The sequence below is a fragment of the Cherax quadricarinatus genome, chromosome 34 (genome assembly GCF_038502225.1).
Source record: "Cherax quadricarinatus isolate ZL_2023a chromosome 34, ASM3850222v1, whole genome shotgun sequence".
Classification (NCBI taxonomy): Eukaryota; Metazoa; Arthropoda; class Malacostraca; order Decapoda; family Parastacidae; genus Cherax; species Cherax quadricarinatus.
Genome location: NC_091325.1, coordinates 19,757,358 through 19,777,875, shown reverse-complemented (window position 1 = coordinate 19,777,875; position 20,518 = coordinate 19,757,358). Strand labels below are relative to the sequence as shown.

Genomic DNA, 20,518 nt, shown 5'->3' with positions numbered 1-20,518 from the left:
TTTTGGTGTGAATAAAAATTCATTATGTGAATAAAAAATAAAAATGGAATTTATTTGTAAAGCCTCAAAACGTAACTAATTAACAGAGGAAATGTTAGTTTAGTGCCAGGAATACCTACATTGTTTATTCTGGACCCTATTTTGAAATTGGAATATTTTGAAGTTTGTGTTAAATTGGCCAAATTACCAATTTCTGATCACTTTATTTTGTAGTTGAAGCAGTTGACTTGGTGATTTCTTGTGCTCAGTCGATAGAATAGAAGTAATACTAGTGAAATAGCTAAGAATTTTTCGACTGGAATATTGTAATTGGCCTAAAATGGGAGTCAAAGTCAGCAAAATCGCCGATTTGTAAATATCGCCGACACATCAAAATTCGCGAGAGCATAATTTCGTCAGTTTTCCATCAAATTTTGTACTTTTTGTTTTATTACCTTCACAAAAAGATTCTCTACCATTTCATAAGAAAAAATAATTTTTTTTTTGAAAATTCTTGGACACTGGGGCACCACTTCAAATTTTGGCCTTGGACCCTGAAGGGGTTAGTGTTTTATGATATTTTCAAGCCACAAGCGCATAATGCTTCAGCACATCATCATACTACAGGAAACGTTTTGTAAATTAGAAATTTGTCTCTGGTAGCTGTTGACAGTACCATATTTGCAGCATCTTCAGCTTTACTGTGTGATCAAAACTTCTCTTAAAGTATGGACTAGTTAAGTGATCTGAGGAAACCATTATCTTCATCATGACATTTTTATGGAGAGGGGTTTTTATTTTTGACACTAGCTGTCTCCCATCAAGGTAGGGTGACCCGAAAAAGAAGAAACAATTTCACCTTCACTCAGTCTGTAGACAGTATGCCTACCCAAGATCTGTTTCCCATAACTATTACATACCCTAACCTGAGACTCATTACCCTCACAAAAACTCTTAACTACTTTAAGTAACCTATTACCTATTCCTTACACCTGCAACATTTGCCACATTGCTCCCTTATCTACCCTCTCATGCTTTTTCTAAATTCCTAAATGCAACAAAATCTTCCTTACCTCTATCTAATTAGTGATCACTCATATGCTTCGATGTGAACACTTGGTCTACACATTCCCTATCTTTCCTAATACTTATTCATCTGCAGTCCTGTTCTGCATTTTACCATTAATTCTTTCCATAATAGCTGTACCATACACTTTACCTAGTATATTTAATAGGCTTATTCTTCTATAATTCTTACACTCTTTTATCCTCTTTTCCTTTATACAAAGGAGCTATGCATGCTCTCTGTCAGTCCATAGGTACTTTCCTCCTTTTCTAACATTTACTTAACAAATGCTCCAATTACTCCAAAACTATATCTCCACCTGCTTTTAACATTTCTGTTTTGATTCCGTCAATCTTAGCTGCTTTACTCCCCTTTCATTTTACTCACTGCCTCATATACCTATCCCACACACATCTGGCCCTTCCTTACTCCTAAAAGATGCTATACCTCCCTGGCCAATTCATGAAATCACTTGCTTACCTATCTTCATCAACATTTCAATGGCCTTAAATTATTCCCTCCCTCTTCTCATTACCTCCACCTCCCCATCTAATAACTCCTGTTCTGTTCCCTAGGCTTTCTCAACACATTAATCTCACTCCAAAACTTTTCCTTTTCTCTCATTTGCTCTCCTTTTACTTTCCATCACTACTCTCTTAACTTCTCTTTTACTCTCCATATACTCCTTATATCACTTTTACTTTGTAAAAATCTCTCATGCTAACATTTTTGCCCTTAGCATGCTCTATATTTCATCATTCCACTAATTGCTCCTCTCCTCCTGCATCCACCCTCCTATATCCACAGACTTCTACTATTCACTCTAACACTGCATTTTTAAATCTACCTCATACTCCTTCGACCTTCTCATTGTCTATACTCTCACTAGCCCATCTTTTTCCCAACTGTTGCTTATGTCTTACCCTAACTACCTTCTCCTTAAATTTATGAACTTTCGCTTCCCTCTTACTGAGGACATTCTTGTTATACTCTCTATACCTCTTATTCTCACTGTCACTACAGCTAAATAATGATCTGATATACATATATCTGTTGTCTCTACGAGCATGCATATCCAGAAGTCTACTAATCAACCTTTTATCTACTAATACACAGTCTAACAAACTAATGTCATCATACCCAGTATCATATCTCATGCATACTTATACTCGTTTTATTAAAATACATGTTACTATTATCTGTCCTCTTTCAGTCAAAGGTTCCCCCCCCTCCTATTATCATTTATCCCCGACACCTCAGATTTACCTACTGTGTCCTCTACAACACTTCAGCATTAAAGTTCCCCACCTTAATTACTTTCTCACTTGGTTCAGAACTCCCTAAACACTTGCTTAATGTCTCCCAAAATCTTACTTCCTCTCTTTCTCTCCTCTATGCTCCTCTCTTTTCTTAGGTGTATAAACACTTAATACAACCCACTTTCTGCATGTGTCTTATTTGAATCCACCTAATCCTTGAAGGTATACCTTTATACTCCCTCTTTTCCTTCCATAACAAATCATTCAACATTACTGCTACTCCTTCCTTAGCTTTAACTCTCTCAGATACACCTGACCTAATCCCATTTATTTTTTCCCACTGAAAATCTCCTATCCCCTTCAGCTTTGCTTTGCTTAGAGCTAGTACATCCAGCTTCCTTTCATTTATAACATTCACACTCATCTCCTTCCTGTCTTCTGTACTATATGTAAATGCACATTTAAACATCTCAACTCTAGAATGTTCTTCTTTTGAAATTTAGTAATTAATACAGGAGAAGTGGTTACTAGCTCCTTGCTCCCAGCATTTTAGGTGCTTCCCGTAACATGCATGGCTTGCAGAGAAAAAAGTGTTCTGCATTTTCCCATAGAGATGAAGAGAAATAATTTAAGAACAAGAACTATTAAAGAAATAAAAGAAAACTGTGATGAGTATTTATAAATATACATGTACGTTCATGTGAAGTATGACCTAAGTACATTTTATTCCCATGTATTATTTTTCATTGCTTTGCATGGGCAAGATACCACTGTGGTTAGAAATGAAGCCATTACTTGGTAGTGGCTTCATTTCTAGAGCAACTTCACCTCATGGAGAAAGAAATCTAATGATATTTTAGGTGACACCTACATTATTGCATTATCTTTTGAAGCTATAAATGGCTGGTGCATCTTTCCAAGTTTTAGTGCAGTTTTTTTTTGCATAGGTGGTTAGCAATAATGTTCCATGAATTTTATTATTCTTATAGATTTTCTCATCTCTTTTGACATACAGTAAAACTTCATCTGAGGTACACTCATCAATGTCTAAGTTTTAATGATGACATTATTTAACCCTTTGAGGGTCGACAGGCCCTCTCCGAAACTCGTTCTCAGGGTCGGCCAAATTTAAAAAAAAAAAAAATTATTTTTTCTTATGAAAAAAATAGTTTTTTTTTCTAAACATTATAGGCTAAACAAAAAATTTTTACCATCAATACTTACCGAGATATGGAGGCGTGAGGTTTGCCAAAATTGAACAACATCTGGTAACATCGCTGACTGCCGTCACCCGGTATTTTTCTATTTACTTTTTTATGTACTATTTTCAATTATTTTTCAATTTTTCTTTTTCTGAGTAACTTTTATGGCCTCTGAGGCCAACATGATCAGTATTTTGTAAGTTATTTCTTTTTCAATACTACACAATAAGGGCGTAAACACTGTTGTCATTATTTTGTTTATAGAAAATATTTACACAAACAAACAATATGAAATGTTGTTTATTACTATTTTTCTATATTTTATATACACATATACAGTCACAGGGAATGTTTCTAGAAATTCTGCAGCCTGTGGAACTCTTTGAAACGTGGTGTCATGCACAGTGGTGTTTTACATTCCTCACACATAAAACAAGTGTCTCGGCGTTGTTGTGGGTGTTTTTTTGTATGCGAACAGACGTAACACCTCTTCTGAGCCTTTTTCTTGAAAGCAGTAGCAGGCACTTTTACCAGGAAGTGATCACCATGCTTCAGACGAGCAGGTAGTTGTTGATAATTTGGTGGGTGGTCAATTGCAGGTGCTGTTCCTTGGTACTTGAATACTATTTGTCTGATGACAGACAAACAGAATTCGCCGTACTGTGGTTTGTTTCTGGTCCTCATCTTATACATATTATAAGCATTGAGCATGGAAATGTCCAGAAGATGGAAAAAGAGTTTTATGTACCACTTATAACTCTTGCGAACACAATCAGCAAACCCAATCTGCATGTCACATTTGTCCACTGAACGCATGTTGAAGGTGTAATAAATCACAGCTGCAGGTTTTAGAATGGGTTCATTGCTCTCTCTATGCTGCCTGCCACTGTCTGCCATTTCATTAGGGTGAACTGATGACAACAGTGTGACATCTCGTTTGTCATGCCACCGAAATGCCATGATGTCATTGGCAGCAAACGCCTGCACCTCACCTCTACGAGTGCCAGTGTCAAACCTGGGCATATGTTTCCGATTTGCCCGCACTGTGCCACACACATCTGTCATGTTCACTCGCAAAAAATCACTGAGTGAGGGGCTTGCGTACCAGTTATCTGTATATAATATATGTCCCTTACCAAGGTATGGTTCTATCATTGTTCTAACCACATCACCTGAGATGCCCAATAACTTCCTGGTATTTTGCAATGTATAACTTCCAGTGTACACAATAATATCCAATACCAGACCACTGTAACAATCACAAAGCACAAACAACTTTATACCAAAGTGTTTCCTCTTGCTTGGTATGTACTGCTTGAAAGAAAGTCTTCCTTTGAACAGAATCAAAGACTCATCAATTACAAGCTTCCTGAAGGGATAAAAATGCGTACTGAATTTCTCTTTCAGATACACAAACACATTCCTAATCTTATATAACCTGTCGTTTTTGTCAGGCCTGGTTTTGTCTGAGAAGTGAAGCATACGCAACATTAGCACAAATCGATTCACTGGCATTATATCACTGAAACCTGGGGTTGCAATCAGGCGGTCTGTTGACCAGTATGATTTCACTTTGTGCTTATACACATGTGGCATAAGCATTATTGTGGCAAAGACAAGATACATCTCAGCCACAGTTGCCTCCTTCCACTGGTGTAGACGTGATTTTGGTGAAAGTAATGTGTTTGCCATGGTGTACTCGTAGTATGTGTTGCTTTCCATGACAATACTTTCCATCAGTGGTTCGTCAAAGAATAACTCGAAACATTCCAGTTCAGTGGCATTGTTCCCAAGTGTACAAGATGGCCGTATTCTACTTTGGCTGTCATCAAACTGGTGGGCATTTGGAACAAAATTGACAGCTTCCTGCCAATCCCAGGTGTGGTCTGCTGGCGGGTACTGGACAGTGACAGGTGGTTGTGGTTGTGGATGTTGTGGTTGTGGAGGTTGTGGTTGTGTAGGTTGTGGTTGTGGAGGTTGGTGTGGTGGGTGGGTGGGGGATGGTGGCCTTTGTTGTAGATTAGCTGAGGCAGCGGCATGGGTGGCAGCGTGGGTGGCAGCATGGCCCACTGCTGGTGCCTCACCGCCGGCACCACTACCACCACGCACATTTTCCATCCCAATTGCAACAGTATCATCGTCATTTTCACTGTCTGTTCCTGTTGTACAGCCACGGGATGTACTCCGAGATGCACTCCTTCCCCTGGGAATAGCATATGGCACACTACGAGAGCGCATATATTGTCGTATATACTGACGCTTCACTGGGGAATATTGCACTTCACTATCACTACTGGAACTAGTTTGAAGAGCTTGTAGTTCATATTCACTATCACTATCATCACCCATGCTCTCATCTGAGTCTGGGATTTGGGAAAATAAAAGTTTCCTCTTGGATTCTGGTACAACTGAACGTGAACAAGACGGCCCAGCACCAGAGGTGGAAGGCTGAAGGTCGTCTGGGTTTTCCTCACTATTACCGATATTATGGTCATTAGTTTCGGTCAAAACCTCACCAAAACCTTGAAACTCATCTTCACTGGCACTTCCATCTGTATTAGAACTGTCACTGGGGAACAAAAGTGTCCCAATTCGCCGAGGAGTGAGGAGCTTCTTACCGCGAGGCATGGTGGATATTGTTTACTAAGATGGCATTCCCACAATGCACCACTGGGTCCCAGATTTTTTTTCTACCACGCACACCGACCACACAGACCCATTCTCTCACATGTAGGCCTACCAGCCTTTTCCTGTGAGATTTGATGGCGCTAGAATTTGTGCGTACTAGTACGTCAAAAACCCCTGCGCGTAATATGTACTAGTACATCCGAAACCCTCAAAGGGTTAATAGAACATAATTCAGTAAATTATACACTGTGGAGTATTTTTAACTCTGTGATTTTCTGCCACCATGGCAAACTGCTGAGTTATTCCTTACTATTGGTCCTTGTGCATGCATAATTTTGTATTAGTTGTGGATTCTGAATTTATGGTACACCTACCATCCGACTTACGACCGAGTTCGGTTCCGAGAAACCGGTCGTACATCGAAATGGTCGTAAGTTGAACATTACTACTGAATATCAACAAAACATTTTTGTAATGACTTTATTTTATTGTTTTATTTTGGTATTTCATGTTTTACTTTACTTTTTATGTTGTTAGTACAGTGGACCCCCGCATACCGATTTTAATCCGTGCAAGAGGGCTCATTGGTATGCGAAATAATCGGTATGCGAATGAATTTTCCCCATAAGAAATAATGGAAATCAAATTAATCCGTGCAAGACACCCAAAAGTATGAAAAAAAAAAAAAATTTTACCACATGAAATGTTAATTTTAATACACACAAACTGAAAAAGGCATGCACAATTACATGACACTTACTTTTATTGAAGATCTGGTGATGATTGATGGGATGGGAGGAGGGGAGAGAGAGTGTTATTGTTTAGAAGGGGAATCCCCTTCCATTAAGACTTGAGGTGTCGAGTCCTTTTCTGGGGTTACTTCCCTTCTTCTTTTAATGCCACTAGGACCAGCTTCAGAGTCACTGGACTTCTTTCGCGCAACATATCTGTCCATAGTGGCCTGTACCTCTCATTCCTTTATGACTTCCCTAAAGTGTTTCACAACATTGTCAGTGTACAGGTTGCCAACACGGCTTGCAATAGCTGTGATTTTCATCCATGAAGGTTTGCACTTCAAGCCACTTTGCACAGATTTCCTTAATCTTTGTAGTAGGCAACTTCTTCAATTTCTCTCTCCCCTCCTCTGAACCAGTTTCCTCAGGTCTGGCCTCTTGCTCTTGAAGTTGATCCATCAGCTCATCAGTGGTTAGTTCTTCATTGTCCTCCTCCACAAACTCTTCCACATCCTCCCCACTAACCTCCAACCCCAAGGACTTTCCCAATGCCACAATGGATTCCTCAACTGGCATAATCCTCTCAGGGTTAGCCTCAAACCCTTCAAAATCCCTTTTGTCTACACATTCTGGCCACAGTTTCTTCCAAGCAGAGTTCAAGGTCTTCTTAGTCACTCCCTCCCAAGCCTTACCTATAAGGTTTACACAATTGAGGATATTAAAGTGCTCTCTCCAAAACTCTCTTAGAGTCAGTTTCTGAGGTCACTACAAAGCACCTTTCAAACAGAGCTTTTGTGTACAGTTTTTTGAAGTTTGCAATAACCTGCTGGTCCATGGGCTGCAGGAGAGGAGTGGTATTAGGAGGCAAAAACTTCACCTTAATGAAGCTAATGTTCCCATAAAGTCGCTCTGCCACGTCTGTAGGATGACCAGGGGCATTGTCTAACACCAGGAGGCACTTAAGTTCTAATTTCTTTTCAGTTAGGTAATCTTTCACATTGGGGGCAAATGCATGGTGTAACCAGTCATAGAAAAAGTCCCTAGTGACCCATGCCTTACTGTTTGCCCTCCACAGCACACGCAAATTCTCCTTGAGGACATTCTTTTGCCTGAACGGTCTGGGAATTTCAGAGTGATACACTAATAAAGGCTTCACTTTGCAATCACCAGTAGCATTGGAACACATCAACAAAGTAAGCCTGTCTTTCATAGGCTTATGTCCTGGGAGTGCCTTTTCCTCCTGAGTAATGTAGGTCCTGCTTGGCATTTTCTTCCAAAACAGGTCTGTTTCATCACAATTAAACACTTGTTCAGGTTTCAGTCCTTCACTGTCTATGTACTTCTTGAATTCCTGCACATATTTTTCAGCTGCTTTGTGGTCCGAACTGGCAGCCTCACCATGCCTTATCACACTATGTATGCCACTACGCTTCTTAAATCTCTCAAACCAACCTTTGCTGGCCTTAAATTCACTCACATCAGCACTAGTTGCAGGCATTTTTTTAATTAAATCCTCATGCAACTTCCTAGCCTTTTCGCTTATGATCGCTTGAGAGACGCTATCTCCTGCTAGCTGTTTTTCATTTATCCACACCAATAAGAGTCTCTCAACATCTTCCATCACTTGCGATCTTTGTTTCGAAAACACAGTTAAACCTTTGGCAAGAACAGCTTCCTTGATTGCCTTTCTGGTGCCCACAATAGTAGCGATGGTTGATTGGGGTTTTTTTACAACCTGGCCAGGTCGGCGATACGCACTCCACTTTCATACTTATCAATGATCTCTTTCTTCATCTCTATTGGAATTCTCACCCTTATTGCTGTAGGGTTGGCACTAGAAGCTTTCTTGGGGCCCATGGTCACTTATTTTCCAGATAAAGCACCGAAAACACTGTAATAATACAAAATATTCCGATTGTATGCTTGGATGTTACCGCGGAGGCTGGCTGGTAAACAATGGCACGGGCGGCACATGTGAGGCTGGCTGAGGGCGCACATTGGACGCGTCTCGGACGAACAGTGGTGAGCGGGTTTTTAAGCGGTATGCGAGGCAAAATTTTTGCGATTAAAGCAAGCGGTATGCGGATTAATCATTATGTGATGCCAACGGTATGCGGGGGTCCACTGTACTGTATTTTATACTGTAAGGTTTAGGATAAACACTGTGTACAGCACAAATATTTGTTTATTTCCCAGAAATTTGGCATAAAAAACACAGTCGTAAGTCGAGTGGTCGTAAGTCGAGCAGGTCGTAAGTCGGATGGTAGGTGTACTTGTTTTAATGAAATGGGCTTAATGAATTGTCTATAACTATTCTAAATCACTGCACACAGTGAGTACAGTTGACCCCAGCAGAATGAATGCTTGTGTAACATAATTTTGAATAACTTTATCCAAAATGACAACCATCTATCCAGTCATCTTTTAGATAACTTTACCATAAAATCAGCTGAAAAATATGTCAAGCTCGTTAATCTTTTAATTAACGACTTATGTCACAAAATGAAGCCATTCCTTGGCTTCGTGTTGTGCACCTTCCTTCCTTTCACTGATGCAAATTGGTCTATGATGAGCTCAAATTCAGTTTGTTTGTTTCTTCTCTTTCTACACTCAACAAAGCAATATCAGAGAGTCTGCCTTGACCCATGGATGCTTTCAAATACGAAAGCATTAGTTTTATCTTGCTGAATGATCTCTTGAAGCTGACGATGGAAATTGCAGTAGTTAGCATTATCTGAATAGCAGTGCGAAGATTGGGGAAGATGCTATTATCTTCATACTGAACAATAAGTTTGAGAAGCTCTTCAGGTCTTGATATTTTCATTTTGGCCTGACTTGATAGCAACATTCTGCTATCCAAAATTTCTTCACATAACTGCTGTCCATCAACATAGAGCTGTACAGTTTACCTAAATTTTTGCACTTCTTCTTTAGGTTGTTACTCTTGGTGCTGTAACACAGTCCCTCAATATCAAGAATGAACACAAACTTGGCATCAGTGTCGTGTAAACAAGTGGACATTTCATCCACATCTCTGTGAAGATGGTCGAGTGTTCCCATCATGACTTTTTCCATTTCCCCCTTGAGTATTAACCCAGCATCTCTTGAGTTCTCATCAGCCATTTGTTTCTTTCGTCGCTGATAGCTTTCAACTTCAATATTCCATTCTTGACAGAGACCTAGTCCTAACCAACATTTCTCTTTCATCTTCAAATTGATCTCGGAGGGCTTTCAAATCATGGAAGTTCATGCTAGGATCCTGCAGCCTCTTTTGAATACGGTCAATGCAAATGATTACTTTGTTCCAAAATCCTAGCAAAGTCAGAAAATTGTAACTCAGCATGCAGTTATACAGCTGCCTTGAATCACTTCTGGTTTCACTGGTCTCATTTTCATTGTCTGTCATGTCCTGGAGAACTTGAAGTGTTTCCTCAAGGTAGTTGTTGATGGGCTTCACTACTTCTGTCCTTGTATTCCACCTGGTTTTGGACTCCAACTTAACAACCACAGGCACAGAGTTTTTGAATTTTTTCCAGCATTGTGTTGAACGAGAGAAGAACACAGAGAGTGTTTTGATGGCTCCAAAAACGTGACCATCAGTGTATCCTGCTTGGCTGCATGTAAACCCACCAAGTTGAGTAAGAGATGATTGCAATTCACAGACACTGCCAGGTTGTTTTTCTCACTTATTTTTTGATGAACACTACTTCTGTGTCCAGCCATCACAGCAGTGCTGTCATAGCATTGTGATTGACAATCTTGTAGCTCCATTTGGTCCTCTAGCTGTTTCAAGCTCTCAGCATCCTTCTGGCTTATCTGGATAAAACCAAGGAAAGACTCTCTAACACGGTTTGTTTTCCTCTCAAAATCAGTTTCCACGTACCTCATTACTTCTGACTTCTACTTACAGTGTGCCTGATCAGGAGTCGAATCGAACATGAGACCATAGTATGTCTTGGCTTTACGAATGCTTCTCAGTAAACTCTGGTGAACAGTAGATGGCATCATGTGGATGAATTTGTTCTGGACACCTGGTGAAAGATAGGTTGTGGATCCAGGATTAATTTTTACACACGTGAAGTGTTCTTTCATGACAGGGTCAAAGATGGCTCGTAGTTTCAGTAAGCCAGGAAATTTCCTACATGGGAGTCATCATCCAGCTGAAGTGACTCCTTGTGATCTCGCAGTGCCAGGTTCTGAGTCACAAGGAATTTTATGCAGTGAAGGTTTCTCATCAAGATATCACACCACTTCTGCTTTTCCTTCTCAATCTGTGCCTGAAGTTCTGTGTCAATAACTCCTCTGTTTTCAGTGTAATCTCTTTGAATTTCTTTCCACTGTGTAAAGCACTCCTGATGATTCTTAGCATTTTCATGAACACTAACCCTTTCAGGTGCTTTTCACTAGTTGAATCCAATTTTATGCTTCAGTGAGGATTGATGGTCTGACTGGGAATAGAGAAGACAACAGATACAAAATGCAGACTTTTTAGAAGGGGAATAGACCAGCCATGTTTCAAGGCTCTTTGACACCATTCAGTTCACTAGGTTCAGTGTAGTCAGGTTCAATCTCGTCAGGTAAAATCTCGTCAATCAATTCAACATCACCACCACCACCACCATCGTCTTTCCCTGCTGTTGTGTTCATGTTCTCACTGGCAGCCTCACTTTTAATCTCATCATATTCAGATTTATTTGACTTGATTTCCTCCTTGGTTTGTGATGCATTTGTATTTGATCCATCTTTGGATTCTAACAAACTTGTAGCAGGTCCAGGTGACTCTATGGAATATGTCGAACGTCTTGTTCCAGGATTTTCAAAGAAGGGAATGAAGAAGTTTCTCAACCTCTTGGCTTTTCCCCTCCAACATTCATCTCTTCTACCCTTCAGCTCCACTTTTTCTTTCTTTGCGAAGAAATGTCTCATGGTCTTCTTACACAATGCTCTGAAATAAGAGAATGACACTTAGAAAGAACATTAAATTTCACAGATTTTCACAAAATTCTAGACTACCTTTCTGGATTGGCACTGGTACTGTGGCACTGAGCAATGGTACTGTGAGGTATGTGGTCATGTAGCTCCCTGCACTCTATTTTTGACTAATAATTTATATAAGTGGTTTAGCAATATAGCCATCTTAGTGCTTCTCACCCATGATAATCAAAGACAGATCATACATCAGAAGAAAATTCTTTTTTCTTAATCCAAGGATGGCTTGGCTTGCCGTACCTGCCATACCTTAGGTAAGCCACTATCCCAACCCTTCCTTCAGAGAGCAGGCACTGTTCTTCATGCCTCCAGGACTCAAATCTGGGTAACTGTTTTCCCTGAATTCCTTCATAAATGTTACAAGTCAGTTGTATGGCAAATTTTTTTTAATTATTAATACTGATAGAGGTTAAGGATCAAAGTGTAAGATTATGAGTGATGAAAACACTGGTGAGAAAGCTATTGTAAGACTGTAAACTAAATTACTTTTTTGAGTTCTTGAACTGTATCATATAATGCAATACCTATAATATCATCTGATATCACCTATTGTCTTGTAATGTAAAAACTAGTACCTATAAACTTACTAGACTATGATCCTAAATAAATTTTTCTTACTGTCATGTACAGTGATATGCCCTTGTAGTTTTGAGTTAGGCTTAAGCTTACCTGAAATGTTCTGCATAGCCTTTGGCTTTCAGCATGCACTCCAGTATCATCCACTTCTGTATAAACATTGTATTATGTTTCAATAAACTTTTATTTTTATTGTATTAAATGTTGAGATGGTATTGCTAAGTAGAATCCATGTTTGAGGAAAGACAAAAAAAAAAAAAAAAGTAAGTTGAAGGAGTAGAGCATAAAGGGCTGAGTTAGTATGGTAATGTGAGAGCCCTGTTGGAAGAAAGAAAATTAAAAAAGAATGGAAAATAAGGTAAGGAAAATGATGAAATAAAATCATGCTCCTGGTGTAGGTCTTAGAGTAGTTGTAGGCAAGGGCAGATCTACTTTGAAACTAATGAAGTTTAAGCTTCTGGGCCCCGAATCTGGGAAGGGCCCCAGAAGCTACTTTAGTCCACATTGCTTAAAAATTTGGGTCTACTGTATGAGAAGGGTTTTGTAAATAATAATAATAAAGTGTAATGCAATACAAACTAATAGTTAAAATAAAAATTAAAAGGTTATTTAAGTATCATGTAGGTTAGCTGTTGCTGGCTGTAAAGGTGACCCCATAAGAGCCTGGTGGCCTGGTGGCTAAAGCTCCCGCTTCACACACGGAGGGCCCGGGTTCGATTCCCTGCGGGTGGAAACATTTTTCGACACGTTTCCTTACACCTGTTGTCCTGTTCACCTAGCAGCAAATAGGTACCTGGGTGTTAGTCGACTGGTGTGGGTCGCATCCTGGGGGACAAGATTAAGGACCCCAATGGAAATAAGTTAGACAGTCCTCGATGACGCACTGACTGACTTGGGTTATCCTGGGTGGCTAACCCTCCGGGGTTAAAAATCCGAACGAAATCTTATCTTATCTTAAGCTTAGGGCTCCAAAAAGGTAGGTCTGCCACTGGTTGTAGATCGTGTATTGGAATTGATTTATGGGATAGGATATCAAAATGAATGGAGATGTAATCTTCATCAGGCAAATCAGATAAATATAATGTTGAATTACTCTGATTGTTGAGTATGAAAACTTATTTCAACTGTGGGTGAGAAAGTCTCTCGAGACCACATATTGCTATATATAATTATGATGTAGGTGGTATAAGTTGTGGGAAGGATAATGAAAAAGTACACAGATTTATGGCTAAATGTAAATATGACTGGGGATCATTGCCCCTGCAGTCCAGTCTTGGAGCAGGCCACCAGGTTCATGGGCTGGCCAGTCAGATTCTTCCTGTTATCTGCATGCATTCCAGCATAGCACCACAGCTAACTAATCAGAGTTTTCTGTATATGTATGTGAGGGGAGGGTATTGAAAAACCTTGGATCTTTTATGTTTAGTGTGATACCAAGCCTCCACATATTGTGGTTTGAACTTTGTGATGGAAATTAATTATAATGAAAGTTGCTTGCACTTGTACACATTGTACTGATATGTGTAGGAGCCCTACAAGATTATTGCCTAGCCAGTATACAGTCAAACCCAAAAATTTGCATGCTTTTATTTAAATAAGGATTATACGGTCAGGAGGCCAGCCATGTTCTTCTCAGATCTCTTAGTATTGTTCATTTTGGTGCCTGCTGCACCACTTATATTCACGTAGTGCCAGCATTGTCTGAAGCACTCGTTACTACTACATTTCACCTGTGTGCCAGCAGTATCAAAAGTATTAGTCACTAGTAATTACAATTGCCAGAGTACCACTCTATCCCTTGTGCTGTCAAATCCCTGTATGAGGATTCAAGCTCTTATGGCTGGGTTCCTGTTTATTTGGTACAGAATCTGTCCTACAAACACAAAATATTGTCAAATAACATCCTGTTCTTTGAGAACATGGGCTGATGCATGACCATATGACATCAAGACCCTACTTCTTATAACGATCAGCTATTTATATTGTTTGTGTACAGTCAAACAAGGCCATAATTGTGTACAGTATTTCAGGCAGAACTAAGCTATAACTAAAACATAGTTGTGCCTGAATGACTGTTCATCATTGTCTCATTAGATTGTATATACAGTACAACTTGTAAACTTATAACATAATCATATGTATTTCTAGGAAGTAGTTTATTTACTGTACATTGTTTCAATAGAGTAATTAATAATTTGTATCTATAGGAGTGGAGCTAAGCTTGTGGTCTATCTTCAACATTCTATTATGTTGCTCAAGTTTTCAATGATAGTTTCACATACTAGCTCTTCTTGCAACCTGTTATATTGTTCTATCACTGTTTGCAGAGAACCTTCTGTTAACCTTTCTGGACCTCTTCCTTCTCAGTTATAGTTCTGGCTTCTTGTTCTCCCCATTTCTACTTCATATTTGGTTTATCTGTTATAGTTTTGGAATTAAAGGATTACCAGAAAAGGTTTTTCATAATTGGACTGCAGTATAATTATACTTTATTTGAGGAGCAGATAGTGCTTTAGTGAAGACACATGATGTAGCACAGTGAATGACAACCTCTACCCACTGTTTTCAGAGTGAGCCAAGATATGTTCCACTTAAACTACAAGATGCACAAGAAAAAAGCTCTGATGGAGAGTCTGATGACTCTTCTATTAAGTCCGTCCGCTTTAGCAAGTTAACAGAGGTATGTATCTATGCTTACTTTAACCCTTAAATGGTCCAAACGTATATATACGTTTTTTTCAACATCTGAAAGTATGGATAAAAAATGTAGATCATCTTTTTTGTTTTACATTTGCAAACGTGTAAAAAAAACTTTTATCTACATTTTTTTTTGTTATATTTGAAAATATGTAAAAAAAAGTAGATCTACTTTTGTAGCACTACGAATTTGAACGTTGATCTGTTTGGACCGTTTAAGGGTTAAAGAGATAACAATATTTAGGAAAGGTAAAGAATCTGACACAGAGTGGGAGTTGTCACTCTTGCTTTTTGCTGATGACACTGTGTTTTTCGGAGATTCTGAAGAGAAGGTTCAGAAGTTGGTGGGTGAATTTGGAAGGGTTTGCAAAAGAAGGAAATAAAAGTGAACATAGGAAAGAGCAAGGTGATGAGGATAATAAATTTAGACAGTGTTAAGATAGGATATCAGATCGGAGGGAGGGAGTATGGAGGAAGTGAATGTGTTCAGGTATTTGGGAGTGGACTTGTCAGCAGATTGGTCTATGAAAGACGAGGTGAATCACAGAACTGATGAGGAAAAAAGGTGAGTGATGCACTGAAGAGTCTGTGGAGACAAAGAACATTATCCATGAAAGCAAAGAGAGGAGTGTGAGAGTATAGTGGTACAATGCTCTTATATAGGCATGAAGCATAGGTGGTGAATGTGCAACAAGGAGAAGGCTGGAGGCAGTGGAGATGTTATGTTTGGGGGCAATGTGTGGTGTAAATATAATACAGGGAATTCATGGTTGGAGAGTAGGAGGAGGTGCAGGGTTGCCAGTGTTTTCCATTTTCTGGTCATCCTGTCTTGGTGAGAGACAGCCGATATGTCAAAAAGTACTCATAATTTTGTTTATAACAGAGTAGTTAGTTTTGTTTCCCGATGGGTTTACCTGACAATCCCAAACTTGTCTGTATACTAAAATGGTTCTGTCATATTTCAGTTTCATTTTCATGAGAATAAAGTGTCTCATAAGAGGGTGGTTATTATTTTTCTTTAATTGATTAGAGACATGTATTAGCTTTTATGTGGGATCCCTGCTTTTAAAGCATTGAGTTGAGTCCAGAATTTACTATACTACTTACCTGGCCCATGGTTGAGCTCCCGGAGTAGGAAAACTCTGGTAACTCATCAAAGGCATATCCTTGCATATGTTATATTTTTTTTTTTGCCCAGTCCATGTATAAATTAAGATTGTGGAATGAGCAAGACTGTAAAATGAGTTTAAAGGTAACTATTATTGCTGGTAGACATGTTGCATTTCCTAGAGCATTGATTTATTAAGTTCATTATAATTGTAGGTTCGGCAGATGTCAGAAACCGAAGCAGTCGATGCTATGATGTCTCGCTTGTCATTCTCCGCTTCTGTTCATGCTGAGCAGTTGGCTATGCAGGCAGCGAACAAATTATCCATTAAAGAAGTCATGAAAATTTCAAGTATATTTTGCTTGCTGGTAAGTATGTGGTATTTAGACAGGATCCTTTATTGTTCTTATTAAGGTTTTTTTTATAATGTTTTCATTTTTGTTTTTTTACCACATTCATTGTTAATGTTTAGATGTCACATTATTATTACTGTAGTAGGTTTTCTAGTTTTTGTTTTTAGGGGATTCTGGTGTTGAGTTATTAAGCTATACCAGACAGCAAGACTTTATAACATTTTATTACTACCCTCTGAAGAATCTTCCTTTGTTGGAAAAGGTAATGAGTTTTGTTAGTTCATTAGTTTTTATTGTATTGTATTGTATGTATTAAGCATCTCCACTGAGTAATCTGTTAGAGTAATCAGTGATTCATTGCTCTCAATATTAGTAATACATAGTGTAATTGCCTCTAGTGGTGGGTATCATTTGTCTTGCTCTCTTATTCTTCACCATTATCTAGAACATACTGGAGTTTGGAAATTGCAGGCCCAGGAACCTCTCCATTAACAGTAGAATTTCCTTTATCCGAAATGGTTGGAACCAAACACATATTGAAAGCTAAGTTGAAAAGATAATGGGTGTTGTTTTGAAGTGTGGGATATCTGATCAGCTATTTGTTCATAATTACAACATATGCAAAATAACCACAACATACTGGCTAGGAAAAAGGAGAGGGAAAGAAGGACAGGTTAGCTTTTGAGGATGGTGTACAGTATTTTTGGTTAATGAAATGGAGGTAGGAGCCCTGGATTTTTCCATTTGTTGGGTGTTTTTGGTTAGCAGATTTTCGGATAAAAGAGATTTTACTGTAATGTGAATTCTCTGTAATTTGGCTACTCTGGGCTTTGTTTCAGAATGACATCTCGAGAACACCTCAGTTAAGCAGGGGTGTTGCTAAATTTTGAAGCAGCCGAGGAGAGATAGTAGAAGGTGATCAGCATGTTTGACTAGTGTTTGATTTTTGTTGAATTCAAAAGTGTAATTAATTGAACCAGTATTTTCATGCATTAAGTGGTTTGTTTTACAGTTACTAGTTTTACCAGTTATTTTGTGTTGGTTGGCTTTAAAGGTATAACTTTGAAAAGAAATGATAAATCGATGAAGATAGCCTGATGTTTAACAAAATTTTGATGGGAAAATAGCCACTGTGCCAATACTTCAAATTAATTACAATTTGTATTGAGATTGTGCCATGCACTTAATTTTTGTGTTTCTTGGAAGGAATTTGTGTGCACTATGCTGTTAATTTTCATGTAAGGGAGATTTTTAATTGTGACTTGGTACCTTATTGAGCCACGTTTCCTTCAAGTAATTTTAATTGTTATGCTTGCATAGCATATGGAAGGGGGCACACTGATTGTAACTTACTGATCCATTAATATTTCTATCAACTCATGTTAGCAGGTTTGTGTAAAAGGCTTGTATGTGCGCTTCTTCGGAGTAATTTATTTTTCCTAGCTTATAGGTTTTGGGAATATAATTAAAATTTTAGTGTAATATGAGGGAATTGGGGAGATTTTATCTTAATAGTGCCTCAACTGGATTCTTGAATTCATAAATGCCATTGGCCTGTAATTGCACAAAGTGCTGTAGTTTTAGGATATTGTAATCTCTTCTAATATCTAGCTCTTGAGCTTCTTTCATCTCCAGCTTGGATACTGTTGCTTTAACCCCTTGACTGTCGCAACCCCCAATCCTGAGGTGTCTCCTGGTGTCGCAAAATTTAAAAAAAAAAAAAAAATATTTTTTCTTATGAAATGATAGAGAATCTTTTCCCGATTGTAATGACCCAAAAAAAAAAAACGAAATTTGTTGGAAAAACTGACGGAATTATGCTCTCGCGAAGTTAGCGACCTCGGCAATATTTACAAATCGGTGATTTCGACCACTTTGAGCCCTATTTTCGGCTAATTCCATTGTTCTAGTCGACCAAACTCATAGCTATTTCTTTAGAACTACATTTTTTCTATCGATTGAGTACAAGAAACTGCCCATTTACCGATTTCAACTACCCAATAACTTGGTCAGAAATTTGCAATTTGGCCAATTTCACGAAAATTAAAAAATATGACAATATCAAAATAAGGGCCAGAATGAACAATGCAGACATTCCTGGCTCTAAAATAACATTTTCTTTGTTCATCAGTCATGTCTCCAGGCCCCTGTGATATTACTCTTGCTTTCTATTTTGAATTTTTATTCAAACAAAAAATAGAAGATTTACTGTTATGCAGACTACTGCAATACTGTAATAATTGTATAAATAACATCAACCCATTCATGACTGCATATTAGAATGGCTAGTTGGACATTTATTGGACAATGACATCATTTGTTTACTTTTGAACATCAGCAAAAATCAAACATTTCCTGTACTTTGAGCTCCATTTCCAGGTTCCTTTTTTAGTAAAATCAATCAAAATCACCTCTATTTCTATAATATATTTTCCATTCTATCAAGTGAGACCAAGAAAACGAGAATACAACCATAAATACTATACGAAAATAGACCACAAAGTCGGCATTTTAATTAAAAAAAACAGTGAGTTTTTTTTCTCATTATGCACTGCGTGCTCCAGGATTTTTTTTATATGGTGCACACTGACCACACAGACCCATTCTCTCACATGTGGGCCTACCAGCTTTCTCCTGCTTGATTTGAAGCCGCTAGAATTTATGAGTATATACATGTACTGTATACGTCAAACACCGTACCTCGTAAGACCTATATATACGGCCGCGACAGTCAAAGGGTTAATATCATTGCTACTTCTCTCCTTCCACTGTACTCCATGTTTTGGTTCTGCTATCCAGTTTGTAACAATTGCTTTATCCCTGTCAGCATTTTTCTGTGCTGAGCTCCAGGCTTTCAGAATTTCCTGTCTAATTTTCCTCTTTATCATGCCAGCAAAAAACTTACTCTCATCAATTTTATCAGCTTTTTCTTTCACATTCTTATGTCTTTACTCCAGCTCTTGATCTGTCATTCCTGCCTTTCATGCTCCATGACATCCCTTTCAACTCCCTTCCCTCCAATATTTTACCATGGTGGTGGGATTTTAATAAGTTGGGTGTCTGACTGAAAACTCAACACCCAATTTTTCAATCTAAATAATGGTGAGATTTCCTCTTTCATCAGAATTTGCCATGATTTATATCTTATGACTGAACAAGCTATGATTATATTATAAATACAGTAGGGCCCCACTTATATGGCAGGTTAGGTTCCAAGCTAATGCTGTAAAGTGGAAATCGCCATGAAGCGGAATGCCATTTTTTCAACTGATAAAGGCATATAAATGCCAGATAACAAGTTTACACTAACATATATTAAGCTAACAGTAGAACTAGGCATTAAAAAAATACAAAGTAGAGTCATTACTTACCTTAAAGTATTTGTAGTCTTAATGTAGGGTGAGAAGTGAGTAGTAGTTATTGTAGGAAGTCAGGTGTGGTAGGTATGGTAGCCTGACTGGCTACCACACCTACATGTAATGTACAATATTTAAAGTGGCCCAGACTCATTAATTACCTTAAAGTATGTATAGTCTTATTGTAGGGTGAGATGTGAGTATTTATTGTAGAAAGTCAGATGTGGTAGCTCCTACACCAGCTACTGTACCTACACGAAATATATGAATTAAATTTAAAGCCCCCCCCCCCGAGAGATGATTATTATTATTATTATTATTATTATTACCATTGACATACCTTGTTCACTGAGCTTGATCATTTCTAACAGCTACCTTTAGATGCCATCATAAACGAGAGATAATGAGTAAATGAGAGAGATGATGCTGAGAATTGTAAACAAACAGACGAAGGCATAAGGGGAGTCATTTGGTCAGCCGCATATTAATGCCTGTCTACTTTTGGTTTGAACAAGTACATTACCATGAGTTGGTGAAGCATTTACGCCACAGTGCAAACATTTACATTGTG

At 38.4% G+C, this 20,518-nt stretch overlaps 1 protein-coding gene across 4 annotated transcripts in view; it reads left to right on the top strand.

Annotated features, from left to right (window-relative positions):
- The window catches only part of LOC128686523 (solute carrier family 35 member F5), a 111,943-nt gene that overhangs the window by 46,660 nt on the left and 44,765 nt on the right, over positions 1-20,518 (top strand). For all 4 annotated transcript variants that reach the window (XM_070091214.1, XM_070091215.1, XM_070091213.1 and 1 more), the window contains 2 exons: positions 15,003-15,113; positions 16,454-16,606. In XM_070091214.1, the coding sequence (XP_069947315.1) occupies positions 15,003-15,113; positions 16,454-16,606 (264 nt within the window). The remainder of the gene's footprint in view (positions 1-15,002; positions 15,114-16,453; positions 16,607-20,518) is intronic.